The 17,964-nt window shown below is 36.9% G+C and overlaps 1 protein-coding gene across 19 annotated transcripts in view; it reads left to right on the top strand.

Annotated features, from left to right (window-relative positions):
- The window catches only part of RBMS3 (RNA binding motif single stranded interacting protein 3), a 1,328,331-nt gene that overhangs the window by 1,051,138 nt on the left and 259,229 nt on the right, over positions 1-17,964 (top strand). For all 19 annotated transcript variants that reach the window (XM_038570636.1, XM_038570630.1, XM_038570628.1 and 16 more), the window contains one exon: positions 17,473-17,630. In XM_038570636.1, the coding sequence (XP_038426564.1) occupies positions 17,473-17,630 (158 nt within the window). The remainder of the gene's footprint in view (positions 1-17,472; positions 17,631-17,964) is intronic.

Here is a 17,964-nt window from a genome sequence, read left to right as displayed (position 1 = left end):
TGGAAGTCTCTTGTAAATTTGCCCATAGAGACAAACACCATTTTTCTATATAAATCTCCCCATCTTTCTCCATGCACAGACATGCATTTGTCTATACACTTGTGTCTATCACATATCTCTATGTGGAAGCATAGGGCATTAGTTTTCTTTCTCCAAAGAGGGACAAGAATTTGAGTGCATTTAGTTTATTTGGGAAGTGATCCAGAAAATTAGGAGTAAAGAAGTAGGGAAGGTGTGATGGGGATAGGAGAAAAGTCCAAAAGGATGTTCTAGTAAGCAGATGTTGGCAATTGGAGCTCATTTTCCTGGGGGAACATCTGAGGAACCATGTAGAATGCATGTCAGATGAGGAGGCTGGAGCGTTTCATTGTTCAACTGCCATACCCCATCAGTTGGATTTTGTATCTGGGGTTGTGCCTGTGTGTAATCTAGTGAATTTCTGCAGTTTTGGAAAAGGCAGAGTGGAGAAACCTCCCGCCCATCCCTGCCCAGCACTTGTTTGGCATGGGACTGGCAGTGGTGTCTGTGACTGTCCAGCTGGATGTGTTGTAATCAGATGAGCCAAGGAAATGTGCTGTGGAACACTATGAGCATAGAGCATCACCTACAATTCTACAATCCTGCCCTGCATACTGTTCTTCAACTAGCTTGGAAAAAAAAGAAGAAGAAGAAGAAGAAGAAGAAGAAGAAGAAGAAGAAGAGGAGGAGGAGGAGGAGGTAGGGAGGAGGTAGGAGGAGTGAGGAGGAGTAGTGAGAGTCTTTGATGCGTCTTCTCTTCGTCTTCTTCTTTCTTCGCCTCTCCTCCTGCTCCTCCTCCTCCTCCTCCTCCTCACTCCCTCCTCCCCCCTCCCTCCTCCTCCCCCACCCTCCTCCTCCCTGAATCAGCAATATACCTTGGATACATTTCCAAGTCAGTTCAGATGCACATACTTTGTTGTTTTTAATGGTGGCATCCCTCACTGAATATTAGAGTAGGCTAGGTGATCATTTGAGCGAGAACAATGTCAGTGTTTGTCCTCATTTTACTATGTGAATCCAGCAGTTTGCTAAATAATCCTTCCCAAATCCAAGAGTGATTTAACTTCTAAAACAGTGCTTCTCAAACTCTTATGTACACATGAACCACTTGCAGATCTTATTAAAATGCAGATCTGATTTAGCAGGTCTGAGATAGCACCTGAGAGTCTCCATTTCTAACTGCCAAGTGTTGCTGATCTACAAGCCATGCTTTGACTGCAAGGTTCTACAGCCAAATAACCTGAAGGAAACCTGTGCATTGTGAAAGTATTCCTTATACGAGTCTGGAAAATTTTCATAAAGACAGATATATTGAATTAACAGCTGGGAGAATCTAATTTCCAGCTACAAACTTGATTTGGGACATTGGGCAAATCTTCTCTGTCCTCTGAGAAAATCTTGGGCATGGTTATCATTCAGATGCCTTGGATTCTAAAGCAGTATTTAAGATTCAATGTGTGCATTCCTTTGCTTCCAAAGAAAATATGTTTCCTGTCTTCCCAGTTCTATAAATGTGTTTGGCCATACTAGTCTATAAAACTGAATTTAGGATATTCCAGGTTTCCCAAGTGTTTATATTTATACATTATCACTACTCTTGAAACTAAGTGAATATATCAAACTCAAGGTAGCCAAAAGACAGTTCTAGATTTCTCTCTTCAAATTTGGCTTTCTGTGTCTTTCAGCACAAGAAGGTAGTACTTATACAGCTGAAGATGCAAATATCAAAACCCTGAGATAATCCTTGAATCTTCCTTTCTCAAATTCCTCACATCCCAACCATCCAAAATTATGTAGAATTGACTTGAAAAACATATTTTTTAAAACCACTTTTCTCTACCTTTATCTCCACTGCTGTAACCATAACCATTCTCCTGACATACTGCAACAACTTCCCAGCTAATGGGAACTCTAATCCATTTCTCAGCTCTTCGTGCCTTCTGGATTTATTTTCTCAACAAATCAGATCATGTCTTTCCCCACTTAAATTCTTCAGTGCTTTCCCAGTTCCCAGCATGTAGGCCCAGCATGGCCTATGGTGCCCTATTTGATCTGGCCCCTGGATACCTTTCCAATTGTCATTTCATGCCACTACCGCCACACGATGTCCCATCCACACTGGCCTGTTTTCTTTCCCTTTAGCAGAGGAAGCTCTTTCCTGCCTGAGGAACTTGGCCTTTCCACCTGCTTGGAAAATGTTTTGAAGTTTATGAATTTTGTATTGTTTTTCTTTCAGTTAATTTTCCATCAACCCTTTCTCTGTGTAAGTGGTACCGTGTTTAACTATTTTAAGTCTTAATCTGGCACTTTTTAAAAGGTTCACAAGTAAATGAAAATGGAGAAAAATGTAAAAGGAAGCCATGATTTCTGTTCTCCTGGCCCTTTTTACCTGTTGTCTTTGATTTCTGACTTGCTCTATGCTAAATAAGGTAGTTGTCACAGAATAGCTAATAAATTAAACACCCTTATCTGTAAATAGATACATTTTGATTTAATGCTTTCCTTAATATAAGCTTCTAAAGTTGATGCAGTTACATCCCCTCAAATGCTTAATTTTGTTTTGTTGCTCCTTTACTTGAAGAGAAAATGTAGCCAAGCACCCAATAAATGAGTATAGCCGCTCAAGAGGAGGAGTTGATACAGATATTAACATCTATAGGGATCCCTGGGTGGCACAGCGGTTTAGCGCCTGCCTTTGGCCCAGGGCGCGATCCTGGAGACCCGGGATCGAATCCCATATCGGGCTCCTGGTGCATGGAGCCTGCTTCTCCCTCTGCCTATGTCTCTGCCTCTCTCTCTCTCTCTCTCTCTGTGACTATCATAAATAAATAAAAATAAAAAAAAAAACATCTATAATACTAATGCCTGTGAAGTGTCCTTGTAATCCTCGCTGTAACTCTATGGTAGCAGTTTTCTTTTAAATGGTGTGGAGGCAAAGTCATAAGGAAGTGAACTTGCTAGTCCAGAATTACAGAGTGTGTGTGTAAATGTCTATCTGTGCTTCCTTGAAGCTAATACATAAGTAATGACTTCTGGATCTGAAACCAGATCAGCTACAGAAATCCCTGTGGTTTTTCATTGTATTGACGTCTTTCTCACCACATTCTATGGAAGGGATTCTTAAGGATTCGTGAGTTCCCTATGAGGATTTGCAAATTCGGGGATTTCCATTTAATGACTGTAAGTTTAAAAGGTTATGAAAGCATATTTGAGATCATCTGGCTGACCAGTTGATGTCACTGCCTGTGTCTGTATTTATGTCTATAATCGCATAGTGCCAACAGGGCCTACTGTCATTGTCTGGGGCTAATGAGGAAAAAACCAGGCAGACGTAATCAGTAAATGATGCTTTCAAGCCACATGAAAGCTGTTAGCCTGGCAAGCTAAGCCCAGATGAAGGTTTTATAATAATTCAAATACAGAACAGTGGTGGAAGAATCAGAATGTGACATGGCAAAGAGAATATAGCCCATTAATTTCAAAAATATCTGATGCTGCAGCAGTCGATAGCATATTCAGATTGCAAGCAAGAGTTTAGATTTGGCAAAACGACATCATCCATGATATTAAATTAATGTTTTAATTAAATTGTATTGGTTATGCAACTTTGCTTTTATGCAATTTTAAAGTGTACTTGGTTTAATAGTTGCATACAAGCTATAAACAGGCATTTTACCTCATTAATTAAGCATTTGCATATATTTGAGTTCTCTTTAATAAAAATAACTAAGTCAATGCTGGAAGTCTGCTATGTGTATTTATATAAAACATATAATATGTAACAACATATTATAGATGTAGTAACAGTGTATGTGTGAGTATGTGTGTGTAGTATTTTACTTTTTTGTTGTTGTTGTTGTTTTAAAGGACTTGATACCAGGGTTTTCAACTTTGCTCTAACAGATACTTTCACAGATAATTCTTTCCTAGAGGGGGCTTTTCTGTATATTGTGGGATACTAAGAGCAACACCGTCCCTACAGTTGTAGACAAAGATGTTTCCAGATATTGCCAAGTGTCCCCTGGGGGCAAAATTTTCCATTTAAACTAAACCTCACTAATCTATGCATTATTCAAGTATAGTGACCACTGCCTTATCCCATGTTATGTACGAAGTTCCAAGTTACTCTCAAAGGCATTGACTATGTGTATATGAAGGAGAAAATGATCCTAATAATGCATGTATAGGCTGCATAATGAGGAGAAAATCTGTTGGGGTCTTAGGAAGCATGGTAGTGTTGGAAAATAATTATATCTGCATTTAGAGTGAATTTATCTCACTCTCCTTTTATGTACTATTGTCTCTAGATTCCTGGGATCCAGTTTGAATCTCCATCTTTGTTTTCTCTGTTCAAACACCTGAGCAGAAATATCATTAATACTCTTAGCAGAGACCATGAGCTAAGAGTATACAAATGAGCCAAACAAATGGACCCTGTCCAAGGTGGTGTTGAGTATGGGAAACACATTGTATTAAAGGACACAGCTGCTGAATTCCATGTTTTTTGTTCTTTAGGGAGTAAAGTTTGAGCACAAGAAAGAGTATATACTGCCTTACGTTTCTTTTGTGAAGTGAATATTTATTGAAGGGGGTTGATTTTAGCTATCAAGAGTAATAGCTTATTTATCTTATTTTTGCATTTGCTTTAACTTCTATTGTCAAATAATTTCAAGCTTACAAAAAGTTGCAGAAATAGTATAATTCCTTTCACCCAGATTTTCCACGTTAAACATTTCTCACATTTCCTTTATCATTTTCTCTATAATATATATATATTTATATTATTCTTATGATTCAAGAATATTTGAAAGTTACACACATGATGCTCCATCATCCATAAATACTTTAGTTGTATTTCTTAATGATAAGGACATTCATACACAGCAAAATGATCAAAATCAGGGAATTAATATTGATACACTAGAAATGTATCATCAACAATGTCTCATTAGTTCTCATTAGTCATTAGTTCTCTCATTAGTCCTTTATAATAAACACACATTCTTCAGGAGTGGGATCCAGGATCAATTGTTACATTTATTTGTTGCATCTCTTTAGTGTCTTTAATGTTCCTCAGTCATTCTGCATCTTGACATCTTGAGGGTTACGAGCCATTTATTATATAGGATGTCCCACAACTTGGGTCTATCTGATGTTTTCCAAAGGGTAGATTTGGTGTGTACATTATTGGAAGGAATGCCACAGTTCTCTGGTGTCCTGCTAGTGCATCGCATGGGGAGGCACATGGTGTTCACTTGTCCCATTCTGAAGATGCTACTTTGATCATTTAAGGTATGGCTGCTAGGTATCTCCGTGGAAAAGTAACTGTTCCCCCCTTGTAATTAATGAATATTTGCAAGGGGGGGTAGTATTTGAGATACTACTACTCTTTCAGATTATGTACATTTCTGATTTATTTTTTTAAGATTGTATTTATTTATTCATGAGAGACACACAGAGACACAGGCAGAGACACAGGAAGAGGGAGAAGCAGGCTCCATTCAGGGAGCCCAATGTGGGCCTTGATCCCAGGACCTCGGGATCATGCCCTGAGCTGAAGGCAGAGGCTAAACTGCTGAGCCACTCAAGTGTCCCTACATTTCTTCTTTCTCATCAAACTTTCACTCATGTCTTTTGACATACACTGATCATTTTCATATAAGTCAATTACTATTACCATGGCTGCCAAGGGGTGATTTTTGCAATTCCGACCTTCCTTCTACTTTTATTAGTTTTCATTCCACTTAAAGGATCTCTCATTTATTTAGTCATTCACTTATATAAGCATTGATTCTTATTTTATGGGTTAAATCTTTACTAATATTTTGTATATTTATGCTCAAATGTTTTGAAAGAGCTCTAGCAAGATAAACGTAAATGATGGATACAAGCTAGCTACTCTTTTCTCTCCTCTTAATGTAGCATGTTAGCTAATTTTGCAGTTCTATTCAGGTATTAGGGTAATCCAGTAGAAGCTGCTGTTGTCTCAAAGGTTGGGCACCAGTTCTGCCTCAGTGATTCATTGAAGTGGAGCTGAAGGAGTGCAAGCCACTCTTTTCTTGGAAGCTGGGAGCGTTTTATTGTTCTTAACTGTGCTGAGAATGCCAATGACTCTAAAGCTGGGGAAAAAAGACTCTTAATGAGTTTCAGTATTTTAATGTACTGCAGGTTCCCAATTGTATGAATTTAAGAAGCTTAGCAATTTGGTATCTTCTGAATAATAGCATTTATTTTATACTCTAAATACTCCCAGGGAAGTCTGAATAACATTGCAGCTTCTTTGGTGTAATAGCTTTGGTGGGCTAATTGACTTGAACAGTGGAATTACTCCTTAAAAAAAAAAAAAAAGGCCTTATGGTTTTGATTAATGAGCCCAGTAATAAATCATTAATCTTTTTAGCTCATAAATGATACGAACATGCTCTCTTCCCCTCCCCCCACCATGATATATTTCTAGATTCTCTTGCTGATACAGTAGCCACATTTTAAGAGTTTAATCTCAGACTGAATATGTCCACCTCTACATAATTTAATGTAACATCTAGTAAGTTTGCACCTGTGAGGAATGCAGAGGGACAGATTCTAAATAGCAATGATTGTTCTTTTATAAACATGGTTTACATTTAGTTAGTAACTGTCCTCCTGCAATGCCCTAAATTTATTTTTTAATTTAATAATAATTATAGGAAGAATGATGAATTACTGAGTTTCCTCTATGTACCTGGTACTGTAATAAACTTTTAGTGTATGTATCACCAAATTATCACAAAAACCCTCTGAGGTCATTCATATTATTATCTTCATTGTACAGTTCAGGAAATTGGCTGAGAAATGTTAATTACTAGTTACTGTCATAGAACTAGTTAATGTCAGAGCCACTATGTCACTCTCTGCTCACAGATTATTTCTACCCAGTTTTCTGGAGGTTTATGAATAAAGTTATTTTTGTTGAAATGGATATATGTGTGTGTGGATATCTGTGTATAGTTCTTATATTTCAAGAGTTTTCATGTTTATCATGTAGTTGAGATGCCATATAGAAATAATTTACATTGTCTAATACCATTTTGGGGAAAATAGAATTTCAAGTTATAAACTATAAGAGAATAAGGGGTAGATTTTGACATTCTTGGTGAGACTAATGTGTTAATTAATGAGAAATAGCTTTTTATTTTTGAAATTTAGTTGCAAGCTATTCACTGGACTGCATTCTCTAAGACAGACAAGGATCATGGCCTCTTGTGTCTGTATCCTCAGGATTTAGCTCAGTAACTGGTATATACTAGAAGATTAGATGTTTAATGAGTGAGTGAGAGAACAGTCAGTTGCAATGATGTCAAAAATAAGTGGAGAATCCATTCAGTAAAGTGCCAGGAGTCAGGATAAGTGAATCAACAAAGTGACTTTGAGTTGAGTGAGTGGTGTGATGATTCCCTCAGTGCCTCCACTGTCTCCAGTGACCTCTCAGTGCCTCAAGGTGTGTTGGTCTACTGGGCGACAGGTCTTTTGTAGATAGAACTGAGCAAAAAACTGAGATGTATTCACTACGTTTTCATTCATCTTCTAGGCAGTCTTGGTGAAATCACTTAACTCCTTGTTGAGCCACATTAAGAAGAAACTTACTCTTTCCCACTGATGAGTTTTAAGAAAATTCCACTTAACAGATGGGCCAAATAAAAGCTGGCAATGATGAAGGAAGTTACTCTCCTAGAAGGCAAAATGGTTTATCTCATTTGAACACTTTCAACCCATTGTTGCACCTCCTCTTTGCTCCCAAGGTTGCAATGTTAACATAAGGAATGGAAGCAAGGCAGCAGCAATACTCCCCCACTTCGCCCCTCTCAACCCTCCCCTATTTCTGCATTGACAAATTTATTTTTTATTGTGAAATCCACTCATACACCTTTTCCCATCTGATTATGTTAAGGACTATAGGCCATCAAATGTTCAGGATCTCTTTGGAAAGACTAGGATTAAATAAACCCAGGATATGCCATCCTTCACTTACACCAACAAGATTTAAATGTATAGCTGAATTTACTTTAAAAGAAGAAGAAGTACTCATGTAGAGCTGATTGCTTTCTCTTTCTCTATAACATGTGAATTGTTCATGGCTTTATAAAGCCAATTTCTATGAAATTGACGTTGGACAATTTAGGAATAAAAGTAGATTCCAGCAAAACACCAGTGCAACAGCAACATTTGTACACAAAACTGTGGTTTTTCACTTTCTATATATTAAACATATTTTTTTAATTTATCTTTGTGTAATAGAAGTTAGAAGGAAACTAGACAGTTAATTAGCTTTTCTTGGGAAATTTTATTGCTCCAGCCTTACCAGCAAGACTTAACTTTGGGTCTTCTCTTGCTTACTCATTTCCTCAGTATGACTAAGTGATTTCCATTCTTAGTCAGAAAGGTAAATTGAGGTGCTAAGTAGGTTTACACATTGAACACATTTCTATAGGTATCCATCCAGAGTGGCTCCTTCACTTTGATCTCACAGAGAAAAGTCTGAGTCTTTAAATACATTACTTTTAAGTTGAAATCTCATGCTTCTGATTCAAATAGATTGGGATTTGAATTTTAGTTGGATTTCCTAATAGCTGTGTGATCTTGGGCAATTGCATAGCTTCTTATAACCCCAAGTTTCTTACATGTAAAATGAGGACATTAGCTATAACTACCCGTAGGGCTATTTCAAGAAATAAAACCATAATGAATTGAAGTAAATTTAAAGCACAGTGCTTGGCACATAGTAAACTTAAAATAAATATTAGATAATATCATACCATAGAATAGTAGTAACATGAATCCTATCTAAAAGCTAATAAATTATATAATCATAATGTTAATCCCTTGTAGCAATCAATATTTTAGTATGAGTGTGACCCATGTAATATGTGGAAATACTTATACTAAAAAAGGTTATTTGTTGTTTATCAGAAATTCAAATTTAACAGGCTGTCATTTTTTCAGGCTTCTCTAATTTCATAGGACACGGTGTTACCACATGAGGTCTGTTGCACAATTCCAAGAGTTATCATTTGTGTTGTGCTCTCGGGTGTCCTCTACATAGAATACAATGAGAATGGTTGCCCTCAAGTGGAACTCTACATCCCTAGCATCTTTATATTTCCGAGATACATTTGTGTATGTACCACATATGTATGTGAGCCTCAGCAAACTTCTTTTTTTTTCTTTTTTTTTCTCAGCAAATTTCTAAGCTGACATGTTGTATGCAGAAGATACAAAATGATTTACAGTGCCCTCTATTTGTATGTGTTGTGGTGGACATTCTAGAAGAAATTAATAGAATAACAGTGTAAACTTATGGCTATATTCACACCATTTCTGTACTTCCAGTTGTTTGAAAGAGGATCATAGTCATAATCATTATCAACAAATCAGGTGACAGTTTCTAGCCCAGGGTTCACAAGAGGCTGATAAAATAGATATTCCTGGAGAATCCCTTCAGAGAGGTGGATAAGATTCTGAGAAAATGTGGTGCGATTTGTTTACAATATTGAGTAGTTCTCTATAGTTTGGTTTCCTGTTCTCATTTTTGACTGTCAGGACCCAGAGTACAAAACCATACATATTTGTGATCTAGTAATATATTACAATAAAACTATAGAGAGATCTCAATATTGTAAAATGTTAATTTAGCATTTTCTCACAGGAGAAACCAGCACATCAGGGCTGATAATGGGCGATACTGAGCTCGAGTTCATGAGGTGCATGTGGAGGGAGAAGTCAAGGAAAGCCAGGAATCCAATCTGGCCACCTGTTCCAGGACCACAGGTAATTTGAATTCAGCCATAAAGACTCAAGAGGCTCATTTAATCATTCAATGCTCATCTCAACTTGAGGCTACTCAATTGATCTAGAAATAAAAGCCTTAAAGAACAGCACAAATGATCAGCAGTACAGGTTGTCCTAAGCCCTGGGCAAGGTGTCACAGTCAGGCCTCTGCCAAGTTTATTATGCAAAATTGAACCCTCCAGTTGAACTTGAGGACATGAACTCCAGTTGCCAGTTTGCTTGCATTAAATCTGAAATAATCAAATGCTTCTTTTAGAATATGTGTTCCTTATAGAAATTGTTCCTAATTGGTTCTTTTCTAAGGGAAATTAATTGTTCTTATTGGTGCCATGGGAGGGAAACTGATCCGTATCATCCTCCTCTCATGCCATCATCATGTGAAACTAGGGGAAGAAAAATCACCTTTTTTCTTTTAGTGGAGGGAGAAGACGATGGAAAATATAGGGCAGCCCCCTTCACCACTTACCAAACAAAACAGAGGACATGTTTCTTAGGCATCATGTAGAGGTGAAAGCCTACTTCTTAGCAGTCCTTCTTTACTTTTCCCTTTGCTCTATAATCATTACCTCAGACATGATTCTAGAGCACTGATATTAGGGAAAGGCAAAGCGTCTTTCTCTCTTTTCTCTTTCCAAAGGCTATGGCTCTGTGTCTGAGGAACGCAGAAGTCCTAGTGTGAAGATCAGAGCTGATCATATGTCCTTATTTTTTTCATAACAATGCAGATTTGTCACAATGAACATATTGTATTAGAATTCTCCAGAAAAATAGAACCAATAGGAGTTATTTGTTTGTTTGTTTATTTATTGGAATCTGCTCACATGATTATGGAGGCTAACAAGCCCGAAGATCTGCAATCATCAGGCTGGAGAGATGATGGGATAGTTCCAGTGTGAAGGCCACCAAGTTTGAGGCCCAGGAAGAACTGAAGTGTCAATTTGAGCCTGAAGGCAGAGGAAAAAAAATATATATATATAATATATGCATTAAATATATAAATATATATTAAAAAGTTTGTGTGTGTCCCAGCTTGAAGGCTAACAGGTAGAAGGAATACTCTCTTAACTCAGGGGATCAGTCTTTTAGTTTTATTCAGGTCTTCAACTGAGTAGATGAGACCCGCCCACATAAAAGGGCAATCTGCTTTTCCCAGTCAACAGATCCAAATGTTAAACTTACTGAGAAAACACCTTCATAGACACATCCAGAATAATGTTTGACTAACCATCTGTGCCCCACATGGCACAGCATAGTTGGCATATAAAATAACCATCAGACACATGTGTGGTACTTAAGCCAATATGGCCAGAACTATAGGCTTCCTCCAGGTACTACTTACCTAGAGGTGCCAGACCACTGATAGCCATGCACTGAATATCCTGAGAATATTCCTAGAACAGGGAGGGCAACTAAACAAGGTTGGTGGTAAAGTAGTTCCAAAACCTCTGATGCCTCGAGGCCAGTTGTTTACATGGGAAGCCCTGACTCTTTGCTTCCTTTGCAGGGTGAGAGAAAACAAGTTTTTTTTTTTTTTTAATTCTTATTAACTTTTAAATTGCTCCAACATTTAAAATAGACTATTCCATTAAAAAATAATTGCTGTTTTGTGACTTGCCATTGATTTTCCCTTTTACAGGTGAGACTCATTGAACTGCCATATTTATAGGCAATCCCCAGAGTTGGTATAGTGTAGTGGAAAGAGTAGATCAGGAGTCAAAACATATCACTTTTGGTGTTGTTTATTTGCTTGCTGGCCATGTGACGTTGGCAACCCTTCCAAGATATCAGAACCAGTTTTCTTATTTGTAGAGTGGAGGTAATAACTTTTGCCTTCCCTACTTCATAGGATTATGATAAAGGGCCACATGAAATAAAAGGACCCTGAAGCACTTTGAATACTGTAAAACTCTGCTCTATGTAAGGTAATAATAATAATAACAACAACAATAATAATAATAATAATAATAATATTCAGCTTGTATGAACATCCCTCTCAATGTGTTTTTAAAATATTATAGTCACATGTTTGCTTTAGAATTATTTCAGACTTCCTCAGGATATTTCTGGTTGTTTTATCACTCCTGCTTCAGATAATTCATCTTGAGACAGTTTTGTCTAATAGTTCAAAAATGACTATAAATTGGTTGCACACAATTTTATGATAATAAAAAGGATTTTATAGTATATAAAGTAAGCAAAAACTAATAAACACAGGGTTTTATACTATGATGAAAAAATAGGAATATAGTCCCCTAAAACAGTGTTACATAAAGTTTGGTTCACCAAATGATACTGCTCTCAATGAAATAAGTAAAGAAATTGAGAGTAAGCGTTTAAAACCTTCTATAACAATTTTATATTGATATAACATTTAATCCAAATGTAATTTTGGTCTGTCAAGTGTAATAATAAAAAAAATCTTAACTTTATTTTGCTTATCTTTTATCTTAATTTTATTTTCTATTAACTTATTTTTATTGATCCATGACACCAACAAATATTGGTCCATGACAGATTTAAAATAAAAATGGTCTCCCCCCTCGTCCCCCCCCGTAGCTTGATAAACATTGCTCTAAAGTCTCTAATGCTAATAACTATTTCCTGAATATTTAAATGTAGTTTCAGCAAGACTGAGTGTTACCAAATCAAGTTTTTAAGTCTTCCACCAACTACCTTTTTCAGAATCATGTATATATAATAGCCATAATGCATATTCAAAATACACAGCCCCAGACAGTGTTGGTCTGGAGCTTCCCAGGTGTAATCTGAAACTGGCCCCAGTACTTGGAGGGTAGCAAAAGATAGAAGTCGGCCACTCCAGATGGGTAGGTGGCAGGTTTAGTGAGGAAAAGGAACTTACATACGAGACTTGTCTTAGGCAACAGTAAAATGAGTGGATCTTCATACCTCCTTGTCAAATCTTAAAGGTCTATATAGAAGCTTTAACTGGGACAAGTCAACTACACTATCCAAATAGTCTCATCACCACATCACAATCCCAAAGCTATGTCCTTGGAGCAGGCCCTGGAAGTGAGGAAAGCAAGGAGAACCCACATTCCAAAGGGGAGGAGGTGAAGAACCGCCAACTACCCAGGTGTGGCTAATGGATAAACCAGTGATCACATCTTCTCCATGACCTTCCCCAACAGATGTAACCTTCGATCTAGATTTGGACAACCATTATGTCCTCTATTTGCATTCATTTGCTTAGCTACCGTGAGATGCTCTGAAATTCTGAACTTGTCTTAAACTGTTAAAAAGCAAATGAGTGCCAATAAATCCTATTTTGGCAATTTGCCTTTATGAAAAAACCTAAGAAAATGGCAGTCATTTCAGAAAAAAAAAATTATTTACATATTCTTAATTGGAAGGACAGATCTCTGCTTTCATTAATAATGTAGAGGATACCTTACTGTTTCACAATCTTGTGACAAAATTAATAGATCAAGGAATCCCTGTATGAAAAGATGCAGCAACAGACCAAAATTGGGGAGTTACTTATGGTGATCTGGCCAATTCAATGTAATGCATGTGTGAATCATTGTCATATACTTTTACAAAGGAGTATACATTGCAGAGTATTCATTCAATGAGTGTGTAAAATGCTGACCAAGGCTAGGAATTTTTTTCTTTTTCCATAGCCTTAGCTCCATAGCTAGAGCTATTGATAAATAAGCAAAACTGAATAAAACAAAGAATTCAGAGACATTGATTATCATCTATGCTAATATTTCTTTGAGCTACAACCTGCTGTCTGCTATTCACTGTTTCTTAAAAGAAAAGGCAGTATCGTGAATTGGTAAGAACAGCAGACCATGGAAAAAGGACATGGATTCTACTTCTGGCCTGTTGCTAGCTCGGTGGACTCGAGCAAGCCATAACTACTCCTTTAGCTTCTTTTTTATTTATTTTTTCATGTATTAAATGATCAGATTGAAGAGAATATCCCCTAAAGTCCATCTTTGAACTAAATCATCATGAAAATTTAAGTTTAAAAAGTTTTCTTAAAGTTCTTTTTGATTGCAATTCTCACATGAGAATTTTTTTCTGAAAAGTTAAAAGGAGAGTGCTCTCTGGTTCATAATGCCAAAGACTCTTTTGAAAGTGGCCATCAATTTACATAAACTTGATACATAGACAACATTAAAAGTAAAAATATAACTGTATAATTGTATAAAATATAAATGTATGCATTATTTTAAAATTCATTCTATGTCAAGTCAACAAATACATTCAAGACTAATACCACATTTCAGAGGACAGAATTACTTAATGAATGACACTGCCCAATGCTATACTTTTTCTGTGAATGCATATTAAGGCATGACACTATCCAGTGCGATCATGTGTCTGTGACTACGGATTAAGGAGTTGGCCTTGCTGTTTGAATTTGGATTCAGAAAATAGCTTACTGACCACTTCCTTGCGGACTAAGCTCTGCGTGCTTATCACACATCATATTGGAAAGCTGCGATGTGTTCTACACTTGGAAAATTTAGAAATGGATTTGAATCAGGATACATTAATTCATTGTTATCTAGAGAAAATGAAAAGATCTGTATAGCACAATGGGATAATGGGTTGGCTAAGTGTGGTTAGTTAGCCTGATCAAGGACAAAGGGGTGCTGGGCAATTTCCAACCCATTCAGGGGACTTCAACCTGGTGCAGCTCCTTTCTGAGAAGTTTGGGATTGATACAGGAACTCCCAATCTGAGGGACATGTATCCTCATGGAACTTAAGTAGATATAGGTGTGCAAGATCCAGAAATTGCATCATAAGAAAATTATTCTTTTCATTAATTCCGTCTCAATTCTAATTCTTCCCAGGGGAAAACAAAGGACTCCCATCTGGTGCTAGTGAGCTTCTCACACCTCTCTTAATTACAAATCTCGTTTGTAACTGAGAAAAAAGTCAACCATAAGAGTTAATGCCTTTTACAAACAAACAGTACCTAGCTATAATTTAAGAACACTAATTTGTTTCTTGTTCTTGCATTAACCTATTTATGCCAATTAAACCAGCTTTTTAGTTTGATAGCAACATAAAGTTACTTTTTAAATGAACCTATTTAAGGCCAAAGGTACATTGACTTAAAGAAAGCTTTTCAGTAAATAAAATAGTTGTACATGGCTGACAATCATTTCTCGGGTGACATGCAGGTGATTGAAGCTTGGGAAATATAGGGCTAGTGAGAAACACACTGAGCTAGAAGATAGTGAAACTTGGTCGCTAAATTTAATTCCAATCCTGTCACTAATTATCAGATTGTCCTCAGGCAAGGTGATGCATCTGCTTGGCTCCATTTCCTTATTATCCAATGAATATATTGATATAGTATATCGATGAATGATATTTGCCGAGCTACCTTTGGAGTGATGATGTAAAGATTAAAATTAAATGATGGGTAGTAAAATAGTATAAAAGGTATATAGGGGCACCTGGGTGGTGCAGTGGGTTAGGCATCTGACTCTTGGTTTCGGCTTAGTTCCTGATCTCAGGGTTGTGAGATCGAGCCCCATGGCTGCTCTGATTTTCTCTCTGTCTCCCATGGCCCCTCCACTCATGCTCTCTCTGTCTCTCCCTAAAATAGAAAATTAAAAAAAAAAAAAAACTTGTTTGTATATAAGATTCCTAATTATGTATCAAAACATCACTTTTTCTTTTTTTTTCCTTCCCTTCACCCCAGCAAAATAAATAAATAAATAAATAATCATAAGCATTTAGGAAAGCATAATAGATAATATTATCTCTGTTTTCACCCTAGGATCATGCCATTTTTTAGTAGTGTGTGTGCGTGTGTGTGTGTTAGAGAATGAGGGGGAGACTGGCTACAGTTGTACAGTTTCTACATTTACACTATTCCTAAATACTAAAGCTGTGTTGTCTTTTTCTGATTATGTTTATTTTTACTTTTCCATGGTGATAAAAAAGCTTGAAAACTAAACTACGTTAAAAAAAAAAATTAACCTAGGGACACCTGGATGGCTCAGTGGTTGAGTGTCTGCCTTTGGCTCAGGGTGTGATCCTGGGGTCCTGGGCCAAGTCCTATATCAGGCTCCCTGTGGATTTAATAAAATGTTTTTTAAAATTGACCAATTAATTATTAATATAAAAGCTTAATAAAATATAGTGTCCTATGTATTTAGAACTGATTAAAAAAACAATAGTTTCACACCAAATTGTTTTTTGAATTAATATTTGGAATCTTGCTTATTATATTTTTTTCATTGCAACTAAAACCTTACTTTTTGTACAGAATATATCTCTTCACAAAAGATGTTTTACTGTTGCATAATGTCAATTTCTATAGATTCCAGAATTTCTTTTTCCAATTTAATCTCACTTATCCTTGAGTTAAGGTTGTTGTTTTGGTTAAAATAAAAAGGTGCAGTTAAATATATGATATATTCTAATCTTAGTGGCTAATATGCCAGGTTTATGACTGTTTTATCTTGTACCTATATACAACTAAGTCCCAGTACTAATTCATTGTGTGAAAGAGAGAACATCCATGGATGCAGAGATAATGCTAACAATTGTTTGGGTTCCCTTTCTATTTTTTTTTTAACAATTGTATTTATTTATTCATGAGAGACACAGAGAGAGAGAGGCAGAGACACAGGCAGAGGAAGAAGCAGGCTCCCTATGAAGAGCCCAATATGGGACTTGATCCCAGGAACCCTGGCATCACAACCTGAGCTGGAGGCAGACACTCAACCACTGAACCACCCAGGTGCCCCAGAGGGTCTCATTCTATTAAGGAAACCTATTTAGCACTATTGCTGTTGGATTAGAAAATGATAGACTTCATAATCTCATTCACACATGTTTATGTATGCTGTAAAATAACAATTCCCAATCTCGAGCAGTCATCAGAACCACCTGGTTGTCAAAATACCAATTGCTTGTCCCACCCTCAAGTGTCTGATTCGGTAGTTCTGGGGTAAGGCCTGAGAATTTGCATTTTTAGGAAATTCCACAGTGACACTGGGGCGGATGTGGTTCTCCTCCTGCCTCAGCCTTTGGTCTAGTGGAAGGCAGTAAAGCAGGACAGTGAAGCCTGTGGACTTAGGTGATAGCCCACAGACTTCGGTAATAGCCCCAGATTTCAGCCCTGGATTTGATACTTAGGAGCTCTGTAACTTGGACAAATTAGGGATCAATTTTGTCTTCTGAACAATGGTAACAACTATATTTATTGGGAAAATGAATAAAATAATGCATATTAACTGTGTAGAACAATGCTTAGCCCTGTTCTGAGCACTCACTAAATGCAACATTAGTAACTAGTGGTGATGGTAGTTGGAGCAGTGAGCATAGAAGCAGTAGTTAGTGGGAATAGAAAAGAACATACATGTTTCCTTAGTTCAGTTGCAATAAATGTTTATTTTTCATTCTTAAGGAGGCTGGACAGAAAGCTTGGTTTTCATTTATGACATTGTTTCTGTGAGAAACACTCCAGCAAGAAGGGAATTCATTGAAAAGAAGTAGAGCCATTAGTAAAAGAAATGCTCAAGAGTGTGTGGGAGATGGGAATCTATGTTGCATTCAAGCAAAAGTTTATCTTTTGTGCAGTACATTTTTCAATATTCAGAACTTAATGCATTTGTTTCTTTCCTTCCCTTAGCAACAAGAGCAAGACCCAACAAACCTATACATCTCAAATCTCCCCATTTCTATGGATGAGCAGGAACTTGAGAATATGCTGAAACCCTTTGGACATGTCATTTCCACAAGAATACTAAGAGATGCTAATGGAGTCAGCAGAGGCGTTGGCTTTGCCAGGTAAAACATTTGCTACGTGTACATGTATTTTTTGCCTTTCCTCCTTATTCCCATTTAATTCCATTCCTTTCTAGCACTAGGGCCCAAAGCAATAGAATATTTTACTCTCTCCCTGACAAAAAGTAGCTTTCCAAACCAACTCCGTATCTTTGTTTCAATCCAAATAATTCCAATGTAATTATAAATATGTTATGCTTGCTTAAAATATATACATAGAATGGTTATATGTGTCTCAGGTCATAATGATATGCATACCCAGTTCCCATTTCTCTCTATGCCTGTATATTAGCAAAATCAGATGCTGCCAATCTCTGCTAGTGGTAATAAATGCCCA

This window comes from Canis lupus, chromosome 23 (genome assembly GCF_011100685.1).
Source record: "Canis lupus familiaris isolate Mischka breed German Shepherd chromosome 23, alternate assembly UU_Cfam_GSD_1.0, whole genome shotgun sequence".
Taxonomy (NCBI): Eukaryota; Metazoa; Chordata; class Mammalia; order Carnivora; family Canidae; genus Canis; species Canis lupus.
This window is presented reverse-complemented; position numbering and strand designations above follow the sequence as displayed.